This window comes from Notolabrus celidotus, unplaced genomic scaffold (genome assembly GCF_009762535.1).
Source record: "Notolabrus celidotus isolate fNotCel1 unplaced genomic scaffold, fNotCel1.pri scaffold_151_arrow_ctg1, whole genome shotgun sequence".
In the NCBI taxonomy this organism is placed as follows: Eukaryota; Metazoa; Chordata; class Actinopteri; order Labriformes; family Labridae; genus Notolabrus; species Notolabrus celidotus.
This window is the reverse complement of record NW_023260025.1, coordinates 91415-111300: the sequence shown is the minus strand read 5'-3', so window position 1 is coordinate 111300 and position 19886 is coordinate 91415. Positions and strand designations below refer to the sequence as shown.

Genomic DNA, 19886 nt, shown 5'->3' with positions numbered 1-19886 from the left:
ACCAGCCACCCTACCTTGGAGCTGGAGCTAAGTGTAGGACTACTAAGGAGATCTCAACAGGGCAGAGCTTCACACAGCGGCAGCAGCAGCAGCAGTGGCGGCGGCAGCGGCGTAGCGGCAGCAGTGGCGTAGCGGCGGTGGCGGCAGTGGCAGCAGCAGCAGCAGCATATGCCTACAGAAGGCTCCAGCTACCTTTTATAAGGTGCCTGATTAGAGGAGGGAGGGGTAGAGAGGGCCAGAGGGAGCTTAATTCAAGAGCAGCACCTGAACTAAAGGTGCTGCCTATCATAAGAGGAATATAAATACAGGTAAACAACATCTGATTATGTATTCTGCTTTTACTCTTTTATAGGAGCATGTCATCAATACACGACTACAACACCTCCAAACATCTGATCCACTCAGGAACATGATGCCATCGTCAGTCATTGAATGTGGTCTTCCTCCTGAAACAGTGCCTGCTGATGATCGTGATGACTGCAGCTGTTTATTCTTAACCTTTGTTCTTCTATTTCTTTTACCCCAATCCTGAAAAAAACTGGCACCGACCCCTCCAACTTCAACAACTTCCGTCCTATCTCCAATCTACCCTTCATCTCCAAAATCCTGGAAAAAACAGTTGCCTCCCAACTCCACTCCCACCTAACCCACAATAACCTGTATGAACAGTTCCAGTCCGGTTTCCGCCCACTCCATAGCACTGAAACAGCACTCCTTAAAATCACTAACGACCTCCTTGTGGCAGCTGATTCTGGACTCCTCACCATCCTCATCCTCCTCGACCTAAGTGCAGCCTTCGATACCATCTGACACCACCCTCCTCACCCGGCTATCCTCCATTGGTATCACCCACACTCCGTTAGACTGGTTCACATCTTACCTCTCTGGCCGCACACAGTTCACTCAGCTCAAGTCCTTTAAATCCACTCCTTCCTCCGTCACTACAGGGGTGCCCCAGGGCTCTGTCCTGGGGCCCCTCCTCTTCATCATCTACCTCCTTCCCCTCGGTAATATCTTCCGCAAATTCAACATTCACTTCCACTGTTACGCAGATGACACCCAGCTCTACCTCACCACTAACCCCTCGTCCACTCTCCCGCCCACCTCCCTCACTGATTGCATCTCTGAAATAAAAACCTGGTTCACCCTAAATTTCCTTACATTAAACAGCAATAAAACCGAGGTTCTCCTCATTGGCACTAAATCCACTCTATCCAAATCCAACAGTTTCTCCCTCACCATTGATAACTCCTCAGTCTCACCCTCCCCCCAGGTTAAGAGTCTGGGTGTCATCCTTGACAGCACATTATCCTTTCAATCACACATCAATAACATCACCCGGACTGCCTACTTCCATCTTCGTAACATCAATCGTCTCCGCCCCTCCCTCACCCCCCACACTGCCGCCATCCTTGTCCACAGCCTTGTCACTTCCCGTCTGGACTACTGCAACTCTCTCCTCTTCGGCCTCCCTCACAAATCCCTCCATAAACTCCAACTGGTCCAGAATTCAGCTGCCCGTATCATTACCCGAACCCCCTCCATCCATCACATCACTCCTGTCCTCCAACAGCTCCACTGGCTCCCTGTTCAGTTCCGTATTCAGTTCAAAGTCCTTCTGTTGACATTCAAGACCATCCACAACCTCGCCCCCCCATATCTGTCTGACCTCCTCCATGTTCCCACTCCCTCCCGCTCCCTCAGATCCTCTTCCTCCATACACCTGTCTGTCCCCTCCGCCCGTCTCACCACTATGGGGAGCCGAGCATTCAGCCGCTCTGCTCCCCGTCTCTGGAACTCATGCTCAACTCAGAAACACAGATTCTTTCCCCCATTTCAAATCACAACTCAAAACATATCTGTTCAAAACCGCTTACTCCGTCTGACTCCAACTGCTCTGTCATTTTGTTATTGTTTCTATTTTTTTCTTACCCCTTGTTAGTTTATATTGTTTTCATTTCTGACTCTGATTTTGTTTCCTTTAATGTGAATTCGTGTATATATATATTTCTATCTGTGCGGTGTCCTTGAGTGCCGAGAAAGGCGCCTTCAAATAAAATTTATTATTATTAGTGATTAACTGTGTAAACTCGTATCACGTCCTCTGGTGTTAGATGTTACAGACAGCAGCAACACAAACCGTCCTTCAGTTGGACAGACGTCCGTGTCTCTGTCTTCAGATCCTCTGTGTGAGTTCAATGATTTATTGTTGTTTCAGTCTGTGGTTTATTTTAAATGATGTGGAGGAGGAGTCAGAAACTCTTCAGTTTGTCACATGTTCATTAGAAAGTAGAAATATTCTGTTCTATCTGAATCATATGTTCACTCTTTAAATCTGTTGTTCTGTTTGATGAAGAAACCAGTCTGTAATAATTCAAAGACGATATAACATTTAGTTTAACATCGTCTCAGGTTCACAGGATCTGAGTTCTTGTTTTAATCACATGTTCATCGTTGGTGGCACAATATATTGTTTTGTCATTCAACTTTTTATTGCATTTTTTTCAGTATTTCTTTGTTCAACACAAGTTGAAAAATTATATATGTTATACAAAACCAACAAAAAGAAAAAAGAAAAAAAATACATATAAAAAGAATAAAAAAAAAGAATAATAATAAAATAGCATTCCTAATTTTCTTGGTGGCACAATATAAAAGGTGCACATTTCTTGCAAAGAAAAAAAAAAAAGCTGATAAAAATAAAATCAACAATAGATTTAAAACCAAAACATATAAAAGGTGATTATATATGTGTTCTATTCCATTCCTGTTTAATCCTGTGAATGCCATGTATCCATGTATGTTTTACTTTATTCTTTAAATGTCATATTTGTAGTGATTGCAGCATATTGTGTGTTTTTCATAGTTAATGGAACCTGATTAGTTAAACAGGGAATCAATAATCAAATGTGTGATTGATGAATTCAGTTTGTCTTCATTTGATCATGATTTTAAATGATTTAGTGATTCTGCTGATTCATTAAATATCTGTGATTGATTCACCTGAGTCATTAAATATCTGTGATTGATTCATCTGATTAATTAAATATCTGTGATTGATTCACCTGATTCATTAAATATCTGTTATTGATTCACCTGATTCATTAAATATCTGTTATTGATTCATCTGATTCATTAAATATCTGTGATTGATTCACCTGATTCATTAAATATCTGTGATTGATTCACCTGATTCATTAAATATCTGTTATTGATTCATCTGGTTCATTAAATATCTGTGATTGATTCACCTGATTCATTAAATATCTGTTATTGATTCATCTGATTCATTAAATATCTGTGATTGATTCACCTGATTCATTAAATATCTGTGATTGATTCAGTCTCAGCTTCAGTTTATTCTGATCTCAAAGTTCAACATGGACTCGATGTGGAAAAACACTCACCACCTTTAGAGCTGATGTTTACACGCAGCGTGATGAAGAGCAGGAAGTGATGATGATGGTTTCTGCTGTCATCAACAGAGGGCGCTAACACTGCACTCCTGACTACACTGAACTGATGGAAACCTGAACACTTGAACACACCTTCATACCTGTAACAGAACTGTTATATTATTATAACTTTAGCTTACAGCTTTTATAACAGAGTGAACAAATGTTCACCTTTGACCTCTGTGAAAGGAACCGGACCAGTTATTAAACTGAATGAAGTCTAGATTTAACATCCTGTCAGGAATTTACCTGTTAATGAAAAACACATGCTTTATCAATCAATCAATCTTTATTTATAAATCACCAAATCACAACAAATGTTCTCCTCAGACTCCAAACAGAGCCGGTCTAGACCGGACTCTATGTTCTATTATTAACAAAGACCCAACATCAAGACCGGATCAGATCCAGTCCCATCTTCCAGACAGGACTCAGTCTGATCTCATCTTAATCCACCATGAGCAGAGCACTTTGCAGCATTTAGCAAGTTACAGTGGCAAGGACAAACTTCCTTTAACAGGCAGAAACCTCCAGCAGGACCAGACTCATGTTAGACACACATCTGCTGAGACCGTGTTGGAGAGAGGGATAGAGGGAGATGAAGAGAGAGAGAGATGATAGTGGGGAGACGGATAGTAGTAGTTGTAGCAGCTGGAGTCTGGCACATCCACAGCAGCAGAGATCCAGAGGAACCTACGAGACAAGAGGGCTCAGGGACTCCAGAAAGGTCTATGGTTAGTAACTTTAATGGGACAGGAAGAGTTAAAGTGAGAGACAGGCAGAGAGAGGAGAGAGAGGGAAAGACTCAAAGGGGGCTTACTCACACTTTTTTCATAAACACAGTAAACACGAGCAGGTGATGAAGATGTGATCAGTGTGTGAGGCAGTCGGTGTCTTTGCGCTCTGTGTGCTCCGTACAGCAGTCTGTATTAAAGTATAACTACACTCAGTGACTCTGTACAGCAGTCTGTATTACAGTATAACTACACTCAGTGACTCTGTACAGCAGTCTGTATTACAGTATAACTACACTCAGTGACTCTGTACAGCAGTCTGTATTAAAGTATAACTACACTCAGTGACTCTGTACAGCAGTCTGTATTAAAGTATAACTGCACTCAGTGACTCTGCACAGCAGTCTTTATTAAAGTATAACTACACTCAGTGACTGTACAGCAGTCTTTATTAAAGTATAACTACACTCAGTGACTGTACAGCAGTCTTTATTAAAGTATAACTACACTCAGTGACTCTGTACAGCAGTCTTTATTAAAGTATAACTACACTCAGTGACTCTGTACAGCAGTCTTTATTAAAGTATAACTACACTCAGTGACTCTGCACAGCAGTCTGTATTAAAGTATAACTACACTCAGTGACTGTACAGCAGTCTTTATTAAAGTATAACTACACTCAGTGACTCTGTACAGCAGTCTGTATTAAAGTATAACTACACTCAGTGACTCTGTACAGCAGTCTTTATTAAAGTATAACTACACTCAGTGACTCTGTACAGCAGTCTTTATTAAAGTATAACTACACTCAGTGACTCTGTACAGCAGTCTGTATTAAAGTATAACTACACGCAGTGACTCTGTACAGCAGTCTTTATTAAAGTATAACTACACGCAGTGACTCTGTACAGCAGTCTGTATTAAAGTATAACTACACGCAGTGACTCTGTACAGCAGTCTTTATTAAAGTATAACTACACTCAGTGACTCTGCACAGCAGTCTTTATTAAAGTATAACTACACGCAGTGACTGTACAGCAGTCTGTATTAAAGTATAACTACACTCAGTGACTCTGTACAGCAGTCTGTATTAAAGTATAACTACACTCAGTGACTCTGTACAGCAGTCTGTATTAAAGTATAACTACACTCAGTGACTCTGTACAGCAGTCTTTATTAAAGTATAACTACACGCAGTGACTCTGTACAGCAGTCTTTATTAAAGTATAACTACACGCAGTGACTCTGCACAGCAGTCTTTATTAAAGTATAACTACACGCAGTGACTCTGTACAGCAGTCTGTATTAAAGTATAACTACACTCAGTGACTCTGCACAGAGTCAGAATCATTGAAAACATGACTGTCACTGCTCCGCGGCTGATTTACGTCTTCTGATGTTACTTTGGTTTTACCTCCTGATGAACACGTTAGGATACGGCGTGTTTTGTTCCTTTACACTTTGGAGAAATGTGACGGTGAGACAAAGCTGATTAAATATTTGATGAACTTTAAGACACGCTTTTATCTTTTAATGACAGCTTATTAGAAACGGCTCACACACTCACATAGAATATACTGGTTTAAGTGATGATGGTGACTCGGGTCTGTTAATATGTTGTTATTCAATGAAATGAAATGTATAAAAGGCATTAAAATATAATCTGACTTCAGTTCTCCCTCTCACCGCCTGCGTCGCCAATTTCCCCTGCCTCTAAAATGAGTGTGTGCATGGGTCAGAGTTTGCTTACAGGTTCACATATTTTACCGTCAAGTTTGTTTTTATAAATCACAAACTTGACTAGTGGTGTACACCAGTTTCAGGCCCTGTTTTGTGCCTGAGCAACATTTATAAATGAGACCTGGGGTGGAAAGAAACTACTTAGGACTTTGAGAGCCACCCCCATAAACGAAATCCTTTTTTTTTGTGATAACTTTTCATCATTTATGTCTCTTCAAGCTGTAACAGCGATTTTCAGATAAGGCCCCTTGGACGGGTTTTCACTCAAACAACTCCTGGAAATGGCCCAAAAAGCACAGATTTCTGCCACTTTGTCTAAAATACTGTATCTCCCTTCCTGTCGGCATTTCCCAGGACATTAATAGATTATTTTATAGGGCTCAGGAAGATAATTATGTGTACCAAAGCACATCTTTCTGGATGGAAGTCTCTCAAAAAGGTGGTCTCCTAACTGACTCCAGGGGGCACCACTTTGTAAATCTGCCCCGCCTACATTGAACACCCAGAAAATATCAATTTTATTCACCAGGCCTGACCCTCATGCAAAAATCCAGGACTTTTTGAGCATGTTTAGACCCTCAAATAGACCCTCAAAGAGCTAGAAAAATTATCGCAGATACAGTTAGATCCTTGCACCTACAGTGCTAGGGCCCTAATTAACTCGTTACCTTGAGAAAACAGAGAACATGAAATGTATTTTATCATGTCCTTTTAGGGCTTCCGTTGTGTTGAGCATATGTGAGCAGACTTCTTCTGCTTGTGGCTCAGTTATGGTGTGCATCTTAGAGTTGGACCATGGAGACCTTCAGGGTTTAGTTTGCACCTTATTGTGCAGACTGAAACCTTAGTGCCTGCTGCCACCAAGTCCTCCTGCAGGTCTTCAGCAGTCACCTGAGGGTTTCTGACCTCCTGCCTCCTCAGGAATCTGGTGGCAGCAGTTGATAGCTTCCTCTTTTGGTAGTGTAGTATTTGTTCTTTTAACTTTCAACTTGCAAACTGTGCTTTTACCTGCATCTCTAGCAAAAATGAGTCTCTGTGATGTAATTTTGTACCTGTTTCCTTGTTCTTGCAAAGCAATGATCTCTTCTCTGTACTTTTGGGACAGTTCTATTGACAACATGCAGTCAAACGTCACCATCAACAAAGCTCTATTTAAAGTGTTCTATCTCAACTATACCTGATGTAATTAATGAAGCCCCTGATAAATTGCATCAGGCGTGATTGAGACGACATCTGATTTGCAAATGAGTCCTCTTATAAGCAATTGTAATAAGGGGTTGAATAATTTTGAGACTACATTAGTAACAGAAGTGGCATTTTTTGTTGAAATTTGAGAAACACTAGCAGACAGTAGTTGTGTCGAGCTGTTAAAATGCTCTTGTTTGATTTGATTTTGCAAACAGCTGAAAGTTTTCAAATTTTGCAAATAAACCTAATTTACATTTGGGGTTGAATAATGTTGAGGTCAACTGTAAATCTATACAAGAGAATAATAACACCTGTGCTGCTGGAACAACCTGTGGACTACTTTCTGTGCGTCCAATGATCCTTCATCTACGATCCAGTCAGCTTTTACAGTCTTATACAACTGATATCAATAAAACATCACACATGGATAAAGATTAGAACAGACTGACTAACTTTGAAACTGAAACCTTTTGCTTGTGGTTAAATATAAACTCACAATGGCAGTGTTCATGATGTGCTCCTTGATATGGGGGGTAAGGATCAGTTTTATTTTACTTAATGGCTTAACAGTTAACATCTCTTGTTTCTGAATGGTCACAGAACAATCATAAAAATATAACAGACGGTTACTAAGACATCAATAAAAAATGTACTGGTACAATTAAAGAAGACAATGGACATTGGACACGTTGTCTTGTTGTAAATTAGTAAATACCACAGTAGTTTCAATATAAGATGTTTTTTTCCCTCTAAATATATCTGAACAAAAGGACGATTGTCTTATATTTGGAGCGTATTGATTAAATGCAAATCTCCATTGCAACATACAGTATCACTCTCCCAGTGGTCTTTTTAACTTGTAGCTAAAGATGAGTGGTGGTCTTCCACTTCAGGTCTCTATTCAGCCGGGCACAGGATCCCCTACAATTTACCTACCAGGGGGGACCCTGTACTGGTCGTTGCATCATCTACATGCTACACTGGGTTTATCCTCACCTGGATGGGCCTGAGGCAAAGTAACAACCATAATATTTCATTTCTTCAGTAAGTTTCCTCAAGTACCCCTCGGACCATCACGAAGGCACTGCTGGAGATACACAAGCTCAAGGATGTGCAGGTAGAATTTATTTATTGATTCATTTATTTTTAAAGTGGATGTTCTGAAAAGCAAGTCACAACTAGGCTGAGGGTTTGGATTAGGACCTCCTCTAATATTAGAGTTCAAGAGCAAGAGCACTACTCCTTTTTATTTCCCAGAGTGCACCTGGATGAGTCTCAGAAGGGCTAGAAACAAAGAGGCTCTTCACACAAACAGCTAAAGTAACCGGCTTTACCTTCTACAGAGACTCTGCAGTCTGTGGTGGTCATCCAGATCTTCTTTCCTCCTGAGAGATGCCTTTGTGTCTTTTGTAGAGAAACTTTTGGGGTTTTGCGCTCACATGGTTTCAGAGAAATGGCGTGATTTATAACCGTCAGTGAAACAGAAAGTCAAGGCAGAGAGTAAAGTTCTCTGAGATAAGATCACATAAATCATTACAGCTATCATATGAATCAGATTGATAACCATAAGTCACATTTATGTCCTCATTTGGTCATGAAGTCTGTCTCTGAGACTGTTTCTGTGAAATCATGTGACCTCAGGGCGTCCACCCTCTGCTCATATAAACTCTGCTCTCTCTTCCCTGATCATCAGAGAGCTTCCTGACTCCGAGTGCTGAGCATCAGAGAGCTACCTGACACCAAGTGCTGATCATCAGAGAGCTTCCTGACTCCGAGTGCTGAACATCAGAGAGCTTCCTGACTCCGAGTGCTGAACATCAGAGAGCTACCTGACTCCAAGTGCTGATCATCAGAGAGCTACCTGACTCCAAGTGCTGAACATCAGAGAGCTTCCTGACTCCAAGTGCTGATCATCAGAGAGCTACCTGACTCCAAGTGCTGAACATCAGAGAGCTACCTGACTCCAAGTGCTGATCATCAGAGAGCTACCTGACTCCAAGTGCTGAACATCAGAGAGCTTCCTGACTCCAAGTGCTGATCATCAGAGAGCTACCTGACTCCAAGTGCTGAACATCAGAGAGCTTCCTGACTCCAAGTGCTGAACATCAGAGAGCTACCTGACTCCAAGTGCTGAACATCAGAGAGCTACCTGACTCCAAGTGCTGATCATCAGAGAGCTACCTGACTCCAAGTGCTGAACATCAGAGAGCTACCTGACTCCAAGTGCTGATCATCAGAGAGCTACCTGACTCCAAGTGCTGAACATCAGAGAGCTTCCTGACTCCAAGTGCTGAACATCAGAGAGCTTTCTGGCTCCAAGTGCTGAACATCAGGTAAGAACATCTGGAATAATGACTAATGAAACACTGAGATCAGGAATAAAGTTTAATCATAACTTTTTGAATGTTCAGCTCTGCTTTGATAAAACATTTATTGATCAATAGTGACCAGACTGCTGATGTTATAACACTTTAGGAATTATATTTTAAATTATACTAGACAAATTAAATTTCTGCAGAGATGACTGCTGAAAATGTTGTTGCCTGAAATGTTTGGACTACATAGCTGAATGAGCTACAGACTGGGCTTCATTAGAGACTGAAAGGTTTTCTGTGGGAGCAGGAAGCTTAACCCTTAGACCAGGGGCGTCAAAAAAAAAACCCTGCGCGCTGTAACCGGCCTGCCAGAGGCTCCAATCCAACCTCCTGCAAAGTGAACTCTACAAATTTAGACCTCAACTGCAATTTTTCAATACAAGTAACTACTATTTCAAATTTGTCCTCTGGGATTGCATAAAATCATAGTGCTGATGGAGCGCACCTGAACGGCGCTCCAGGACTTTTTTTCCTCAAAGTGAGGAAACAGAATACTTGCTGTTTGCAGAATCCGGTTAAAATGCATAAAGACTTTTTAGAGCACCTCATGATCCAATTAGAACTAAAGTTTCTGTATATGTAAACTTGTCACAGCAGGAGCTGTGCATGTGTCACAGGTGCGCTCCGTCACTACCAGCACTACACCTCTGCATACAACACTGTCCAGAACGCAAACTGTTCACGCTGGAGCTGAGGGGTTCACAATAGTCAAGTGTACCTTCTTCTAGGGATGTAAATTTCAAGTATTTTCCGCGATCGATCTTTGGAAATGTTATCGATCAATTATCGATTGATCATTTTAAAAAAACGTAAATGTTTTCCATGTCAAAAACAATGCCAAGTGTGTTTTTCCCTACATCAAAATTTACTTCACGACACAATGTATATAACTGACGGTATTCAAAAGCCACGGATCATACTGAAGCTCCAAAATGTTAATGTGCTGAATATCACCGTGTGGAGCAGGCTCATAATCTCTGCAGACATACAGTCATAAAAGTGAAGGCTCAGACTTCAACAAGGGAACTGAACAGAAACAGATTTCAGACTCACAGAGTCCAGTTTTCTGTCTACTCGTTCTTATTGAGTAAAATAATCATGTGAACGCGGTCAGGTGTCAGCTGGGAGCGCAACCAGCTGAGCGTCTCCACTGTGAGCAACACCTTCAGTCAGCTGATTCTGAAACATGCTTTAAACTTCAAACACCTCCCTGAGAGCTGAACCAAATATGAGACCACATGATGTTTGATCCACAGGAGAGAATATCCAAACAAAATATAAGTGCTCGAGTAAGTTCTTAACAATCAATTAATCCATACTCAATTAGTTGTTGACATCCCTGGGCTTCTTCATTATTATAATCTATCTGTTTATCATTTCACTGTCAGGTGAATGTGTCCTGTGTATCGGTGTGTTCCCAGCAGGTTTCAGGGCTTAAAGAATACTATATGGCCCGACTATGAGACTCATCATGACGAAAAATACAACGGCTGCTTTTGTAGGAAATATAGTTCATTAAATGTGAACATTTACAGACTTTTCTTTAGGTTATTATTTTATGATTTTATTGGTCCGGCCCACTTCAGATCAACTTGGGCTGTATGTGGCCCCCGATCTGACGCCCCTGCTTTAGACTCTTAAAGCTGGATGTTGTAAGTAGTTTGAGACGCAGAAGTACTGAAAGCCTCTTTTTACTGTCAGACGGATGAACTGGTGCTAAACATGAGTTGATAGTATGCTGGATTAGAATGAGTTTATGGAGGATTCAGAGATTATTCCTATTTATTTACATCATAAAACTTTTCTATGCAAAATGTGTTTTAACTAGCAGAATGGATGTCCAAAGATAAATTACTGAATGATTGATAAGTGAAGTCAGAGGAAAGAACTGACAAAAATAAAGGTGTGAAGTGAGAATAACAGGACAGGAAATGTTTGTGGACTACATTGCTGTTTCTTACCCTCTGATGATTTCTGGTATAACACTGTAATTAATAACATCTAATATTAGCAAAGAAGCTGACTGAATAAGGAGGTCACCAACTGTTTGTTTTTTTACCCAGAGAACTGATCATCTGCTCCATCCGCCGGCTCCCATAAAGACATCACCATGGCAACGTGAGTAATGTTACAACAGATGAGTTTACAGTCATGTCCCGTACACAGGTCAGGAAACATCCTGCATACAGATACCATGAATACCATGTCAATATCATTTTATTAAAAGGTTTATAATGAATTTACAAAACAACATTTTAAGTGTAATTTTCCTTTTAATGCTGAATAAGAGTCTACAGAGATATCAGACAACATCAGACAACAAGGAATGGTTCTCACTGAACACAGATTAACACAGAGGAATATAAATACAGGTAAACACAGGAATATAAATACATGTAAACACAGAGGAATATAAATACAGGTAAACACAGGAATATAAATACAGGTAAACACAGAGGAATATAAATACAGGTAAACACAGGAATATAAATACAGGTAAACACAGGAATATAAATACAGGTAAACACAGAGGAATATAAATACAGGTAAACACAGAGGAATATAAATACAGGTAAACACAGGAATATAAATACAGGTAAACACAGAGGAATATAAATACAGGTAAACACAGAGGAATATAAATACAGGTAAACACAGAGGAATATAAATACAGGTAAACACAGAGGAATATAAATACAGGTAAACACAGGAATATAAATACAGGTAAACACAGAAGAATATAAATACAGGTAAACACAGAGGAATATAAATACAGGTAAACACAGAGGAATATAAATACAGGTAAACACAGAGGAATATAAATACAGGTAAACACAGAGGAATATAAATACAGGTAAACACAGAGGAATATAAATACAGGTAAACACAGGAATATAAATTCAGGTAAACACAGGAATATAAATACAGGTAAACACATGAATATAAATACAGGCAAACACAGAGGAATATAAATACAGGTAAACACAGAGGAATATAAATACAGGTAAACACAGAAGAATATAAATACAGGTAAACACAGAGGAATATAAATACAGGTAAACACAGGAATATAAATACAGGTAAACACAGAGGAATATAAATACAGGTAAACACAGAGGAATATAAATACAGGTAAACACAGAGGAATATAAATACAGGTAACACAGGAATATAAATTCAGGTAAACACAGGAATATAAATACAGGTAAACACAGGAATATAAATACAGGTAAACACAGGAATATAAATACAGGTAAACACAGGAATATAAATACAGGTAAACACAGGAATATAAATTCAGGTAAACACAGGAATATAAATACAGGTAAACACAGGAATATAAATTCAGGTAAACACAGGAATATAAATACAGGTAAACACAGGAATATAAATACAGGTAAACACAGGAATATAAATACAGGTAAACACAGAGGAATATAAATACAGGTAAACACAGAGGAATATAAATACAGGTAAACACAGAGGAATATAAATACAGGTAAACACAGGAATATAAATACAGGTAAACACAGGAATATAAATACAGGCAAACACAGGGGAATATACATACAGGTAAACACAGGAATATAAATACAGGTAAACACAGAGGAATATACATACAGGTAAACACAGGAATATAAATACAGGTAAACACAGAGGAATATAAATACAGGTAAACACAGGAATATAAATACAGGTAAACACTGGAATATAAATACAGGTAAACACAGGAATATAAATACAGGTAAACACAGGAATATAAATACAGGCAAACACAGGGGAATATACATACAGGTAAACACAGGAATATAAATACAGGTAAACACAGAGGAATATAAATACAGGTAAACACAGGAATATAAATACAGGTAAACACAGAGGAATATAAATACAGGTAAACACAGGAATATAAATACAGGTAAACACAGGAATATAAATACAGGTAAACACAGAGGAATATAAATATAGTTAAACACAGAGGAATATAAATACAGGTAAACACAGGAATATAAATACAGGTAAACACAGAGGAATATAAATACAGGTAAACACAGAGGAATATAAATACAGGTAAACACAGAGGAATATAAATACAGGTAAACACAGAGGAATATAAATACAGGTAAACACAGGAATATAAATACAGGTAAACACAGGAATATAAATACAGGTAAACACAGAGGAATATAAATACAGGTAAACAGAGGAATATAAATACAGGTAAACACAGGAATATAAATACAGGTAAACACAGAGGAATATAAATACAGGTAAACACAGGAATATAAATACAGGTAAACACAGGAATATAAATACAGGTAAACACACAGGAATATAAATACAGGTAAACACAGAGGAATATAAATACAGGTAAACACAGAGGAATATAAATACAGGTAAACACAGGAATATAAATACAGGTAAACACAGAGGAATATAAATACAGGTAAACACAGGAATATAAATACAGGTAAACACTGGAATATAAATACAGGTAAACACAGGAATATAAATACAGGTAAACACAGGAATATAAATACAGGCAAACACAGGGGAATATACATACAGGTAAACACAGGAATATAAATACAGGTAAACACAGAAGAATATAAATACAGGTAAACACAGGAATATAAATACAGGTAAACACAGAGGAATATAAATACAGGTAAACACAGGAATATAAATACAGGTAACACAGGAATATAAATACAGGTAAACACAGAGGAATATAAATATAGTTAAACACAGAGGAATATAAATACAGGTAAACACAGGAATATAAATACAGGTAAACACAGAGGAATATAAATACAGGTAAACACAGAGGAATATAAATACAGGTAAACACAGAGGAATATAAATACAGGTAAACACAGGAATATAAATACAGGTAAACACAGGAATATAAATACAGGTAAACACAGAGGAATATAAATACAGGTAAACACAGGAATATAAATACAGGTAAACACAGGAATATAAATACAGGTAAACACACAGGAATATAAATACAGGTAAACACAGAGGAATATAAATACAGGTAAACACAGAGGAATATAAATACAGGTAAACACAGGAATATAAATACAGGTAAACAACGTCTGATTCTGTGTTCTGCTTTCACTCTTTTATAGGAGCATCTCATCAAAATACGACAACACCCCCAAACGTCTGATACGTTCAGGCTCTCCTGATGTCTACCAGCTGCTGCCAAAGAAAGAGGACATAGGAACTCTTAAAAAACTGACTCTGGGTAAAAGAGATCCAAAGAAGACCAACAGAACCATCTTACTTGTTGGTGAAACTGGAACAGGAAAATCTACTCTGATCAACGCTCTGGTGAACTACGCCATGGGGGTGAAGTGGGAGGACAACATCATGTTTCAGATCATTGAAGAGGAGAAAAATACTGCCCAAGGGGGACCTCAGAAAGAAAGTCAGAGTGTAAGTCAGACCTCAGACGTGATCGTGTACGAGATCTTTGGTTTTGAAGGTAAAACCCTGCCCTACTCTCTGACCATCATCGACACTCCTGGATACGGAGACACCAGAGGAGCTGAGGAAGATGACAGGATCAGTCAGAGAATGTTGGACGTGTTCCGCTCAAAGGATGGAGTCCGTGAGATGAATGTCATTTGTCTGGTGATGAAATCTACTGAGAATCGACTCAGCGACCGTTTGATGTACATCTTTGATTCGGTGGTGTCTCTGTTTGGAAAAGACATGGAGAACAACATCATCTCCCTCATCACACACTCAGACATGATGACACCCACAAATGTTCTGCAAGCTCTTGAGGCTGCACACATCAAGTGTGCCAAAGATGAAGATAATCAGCCCGTTCATTTTATGTTCAATAATCACCATGGCAAAGAGAGAACAAAGGAAAATAAGTTTGTTTTAAAATGTGCATGGGACTTCACAAACGGCCAAATGGAAGAATTCACTGAGTTCCTTCTAAAGCGTGATGCTCAGAGCCTGGTAAAAACTGTTGAAGTGTTGAATGAACGCATCAGACTGACGGCCTGCATCCAGAACCTGCAAGACCGAGTCCAGCTGATCGAACTAAAGCAGAGAGAAGCTCAACAGATTCAGGAAGCTCTGAAGAAACAAGAAGAACAGATGAAGAGGAACGAAGAAGATTTTGATACAGCTAAAAAAAAAACACCAGACAGAGATCCAGCAGACTAAGGAAGAGATGAAGAAACATGAAGAAGAGATGAAGAGCAACGAGGACTTCACTGTGGAAGTGGATGAGCCATACAAAGTTAAAGAATCTATCAAAGGAGGGACGTGGGGGTTGGGGTTTTATGAAGGAGCTGTCTGCTGTAAAGTCTGTCAGGAGAACTGTCACTACCCTAAATGTACAGTGGCCTGGTCTCCCGAAGGCTGTGAGGTCATGAAAAAAGGCAACTGCACTGTTTGTACTAAGAAATGTCCTGCGTCTGACCACGTGAAAGAGCAGAAGAAGTACGTGACCAAGACCAAGAAAGTTAAGAAGACCCTTCAGGAACTGAAAGAGAAATACGAAAAGAAAAAAGCAGACTGTGAGAAGACAAGAGCCCGTTTGGCAGATCTTGAGAAGGTGAAAACAACCCAGGGAGATGTAGAAGAGAAGTATGAAAGAAGTAAAGCAGACTGTGAGGAGACGTTCGGCCTCCTGGTTGATCTGGAGAAACGTATGAAAGAGCTTCAGAAAGACAAAGATCAGTGGTTGGACACGGCCTTCCAGCATGTTGAAAAGCTGGAGCAGATCGCTCTGAATGCAGACTCCCTGTCCACTCTGGTCCACCTGGACTACCTGATTCAGAAGATGAAGGAGAGAGGAGACACAGAGAAGGTCCAGAAACTGGAGGAGATGAAGAGACGAGTGGATGAAGGAAAAAAAAAAGGAATGGGGTACATGGTCGGCAGAATGGTGACAGCTGGTAAATCACTTTTAGGATGGAAAAAATAAGTGAACAAGATGATTGAGAGCAGACACCTGTGGATGAAAAAGGTGAACCTGCTGATACAGAAGTTTAAGGATCATTGAAGAAGTTTCAGTCCAGAGCTGTTGGGCCTGATTTATGTTGTTTTCCTGCATAAAGACCTGAATGTGGTCTTCCTCCTGGAACAGTGCCTGCTGATGATCGTGATGACTGCAGCTGTTTATTCTTAACCTTTGTTCTTCTATTTCTTTAACCAGTGATTAACTGTATAAACTCGTATCACGTCCTCTGGTGTTAGATGTTACAGACAGCAGCAACACAAACCGTCCTTCAGTTGGACAGACGTCCGTGTCTCTGTCTTCAGATCCTCTGTGTGAGTTCAATGATTTATTGTTGTTTCAGTCTGTGGTTTATTTTAAATGATGTGGAGGAGGAGTCAGAAACTCTTCAGTTTGTCACATGTTCATTGGAAAGTAGAAATATTCTGTTCTATCTGAATCATATGTTCACTCTTTAAATCTGTTGTTCTGTTTGATGAAGAAACCAGTCTGTAATAATTCAAAGACGATAGAACATTTAGTTTAACATCGTCTCAGGTTCACAGGATCTGATTTCTTGTTTTAATCACATGTTCATCGTTGGTGGCACAATATATTGTTTTGTCATTCAACTTTTTATTGCATTTTTTTCAGTATTTTTTTGTTCAACACAAGTTGAAAAATTATATATGTTATACAAAACCAACAAAAAGAAAAAAGAAAAAAAATACATATAAAAAGAATTTAAAAAAAGAATAATAATAAAATAGCATTCCTAATTTTCTTGGTGGCACAATATAAAAGGTGCACATTTCTTGCAAAGAAAATAAAAAAAGCTGATGCAAATAAAATCAGCAATAGATTTAAAAACAAAACATATAAAAGGTGATTATATATGTGTTCTATTCCATTCCTGTTTAATCCTGTGAATGCCATGTATCCATGTTTTACTTTATTCTTTAAATGTCATATTTGTAGTGATTGCAGCATATTGTGTGTTTTTCATAGTTAATGGAACCTGATTAGTTAAACAGGGAATCAATAATCAAATGTGTGATTGATGAAATCAGTTTGTCTTCATTTGATGATGATTTAAACCTGTTAGTGATTCATCTGAGTCATTAAATATCTGTGATTGATTCACCTGAGTCATTAAATATCTGTGATTGATTCACCTGATTCATTAAATATCTGTTATTGATTCACCTGATTCATTAAATATCTGTGATAGATTCACCTGATTCATTAAATATCTGTTATTGATTCACCTGATTCATTAAATATCTGTGATAGATTCACCTGATTCATTAAATATCTGTGATTGATTCACCTGATTCATTAAATATCTGTGATAGATTCAGTCTCAGCTTCAGTTTATTCTGATCTCAAAGTTCAACATGGACTCGATGTGGAAAAACACTCACCACCTTTAGAGCTGATGTTTACACGCAGCGTGATGAAGAGCAGGAAGTGATGATGATGGTTTCTGCTGTCATCAACAGAGGGCGCTAACACTGCACTCCTGACTACACTGAACTGATGGAAACCTGAACCCTTGTACACACCTTCATACCTGTAACAGAACTGTTATATTATTATAACTTTAGCTTACAGCTTTTATAACAGAGTGAACAAATGTTCACCTTTGACCTCTGTGAAAGGAACCGGACCAGTTATTAAACTGACTGAAGTCTAGATTTAACATCCTGTCAGGAATTTACCTGTTAATGAAAAACACATGCTTTTCAATCAATCAAACTTTATTTATAAATCACCAAATCACAACAAATGTTCTCCTCAGACTCCAAACAGAGCCGGTCTAGACCGTCCTCTATGTTCTATTATTAACAAAGACCCAACATCAAGACCGGATCAGATCCAGTCCCCTCTTCCAGACAGGACTCAGTCTGATCTCATCTTAATCCACCATGAGCAGAGCACTTTGCAGCATTTAGCAAGTTACAGTGGCAAGGACAAACTTCCTTTAACAGGCAGAAACCTCCAGCAGGACCAGACTCATGTTAGACACACATCTGCTGAGACCGTGTTGGAGAGAGGGATAGAGGGAGATGAAGAGAGAGAGAGATGATAGTGGGGAGACGGATAGTAGTAGTTGTAGCAGCTGGAGTCTGGACCACGTCCACAGCAGCAGAGATCCAGAGGAACCTACGAGACAAGGGAGCTCAGGGACTCCAGAAAGGTCTATGGTTAGTAACTTTAATGGGACAGGAAGAGTTAAAGTGAGAGACAGGCAGAGAGAGGAGAGAGAGGGAAAGACTCAAGGGGGGCTTACTCACTCACTTTTCTCATAAACACAGTAAACACGAGCAGGTGATGAAGATGTGATCAGTGTGTGAGGCAGTCGGTGTCTTTGCGCTCTGTGTGCTCTGTACAGCAGTCTGTATTAAAGTATAACTACACTCAGTGACTCTGTACAGCAGTCTTTATTAAAGTATAACTACACTCAGGGACTCTGTACAGCAGTCTTTATTAAAGTATAACTACACTCAGTGACTCTGTACAGCAGTCTGTATTAAAGTATAACTACACTCAGTGACTCTGTACAGCAGTCTGTATTAAAGTATAACTGCACTCAGTGACTCTGTACAGCAGTCTGTATTAAAGTCTAACTACACTCAGTGACTCTGTACAGCAGTCTTTATTAAAGTATAACTACACTCAGTGACTCTGTACAGCAGTCTGTATTAAAGTATAACTACACTCAGTGACTCTGTACAGCAGTCTTTATTAAAGTATAACTACACTCAGTGACTCTGTACAGCAGTCTTTATTAAAGTATAACTACACTCAGTGACTCTGTACAGCAGTCTTTATTAAAGTATAACTACACTCAGTGACTCTGTACAGCAGTCTGTATTAAAGTATAACTACACTCAGTGACTCTGTACAGCAGTCTTTATTAAAGTATAACTACACTCAGTGACTCTGTACAGCAGTCTGTATTAAAGTATAACTACACTCAGTGACTCTGTACAGCAGTCTTTATTAAAGTATAACTACACTCAGTGACTCTGTACAGCAGTCTGTATTAAAGTATAACTACACTCAGTGACTCTGTACAGCAGTCTGTATTAAAGTATAACTACACTCAGTGACTCTGTACAGCAGTCTGTATTACAGTATAACTACACTCAGTGACTCTGCACAGCAGTCTGTATTAAAGTATAACTACACTCAGTGACTCTGTACAGCAGTCTGTATTAAAGTATAACTACACTCAGTGACTCTGTACAGCAGTCTGTATTAAAGTATAACTACACTCAGTGACTCTGTACAGAGTCAGAATCATTGAAAACATGACTGTCACTGCTCCGCGGCTGATTTACGTCTTCTGATGTTACTTTGGTTTTACCTCCTGATGAACACGTTAGGATACGGCGTGTTTTGTTCCTTTACACTT

At 39.1% G+C, this 19886-nt stretch overlaps 3 protein-coding genes across 3 annotated transcripts in view; all 3 read left to right on the top strand.

Moving 5' to 3' along the window:
• The window catches only part of LOC117808787 (septin-1-like), a 47936-nt gene that overhangs the window by 14837 nt on the left and 13213 nt on the right, over window positions 1-19886 (top strand). The window lies entirely within an intron of this gene.
• Window positions 11569-15709, top strand: LOC117808792 (septin-1-like). The gene is made up of 2 exons (XM_034678453.1): window positions 11569-11610; window positions 14631-15709. Exons 1-2 carry the CDS (start codon window positions 11603-11605, stop codon window positions 15685-15687), a joined length of 1065 nt encoding a protein of 354 aa, XP_034534344.1. The 5' UTR covers window positions 11569-11602; the 3' UTR covers window positions 15688-15709.
• LOC117808793 lies at window positions 15683-16484 on the top strand. Its single transcript, XM_034678454.1, has one exon. The coding sequence runs from the start codon at window positions 15695-15697 to the stop codon at window positions 16451-16453; it is 759 nt and encodes a 252-aa protein (XP_034534345.1). The 5' UTR covers window positions 15683-15694; the 3' UTR covers window positions 16454-16484.

Bases quoted from the DNA above. Each gene is read 5' to 3' on its own strand.
- LOC117808793 (XM_034678454.1), top strand. From the start codon at position 15,695: ATGAAGAAACATGAAGAAGAGATGAAGAGCAACGAGGACTTCACTGTG.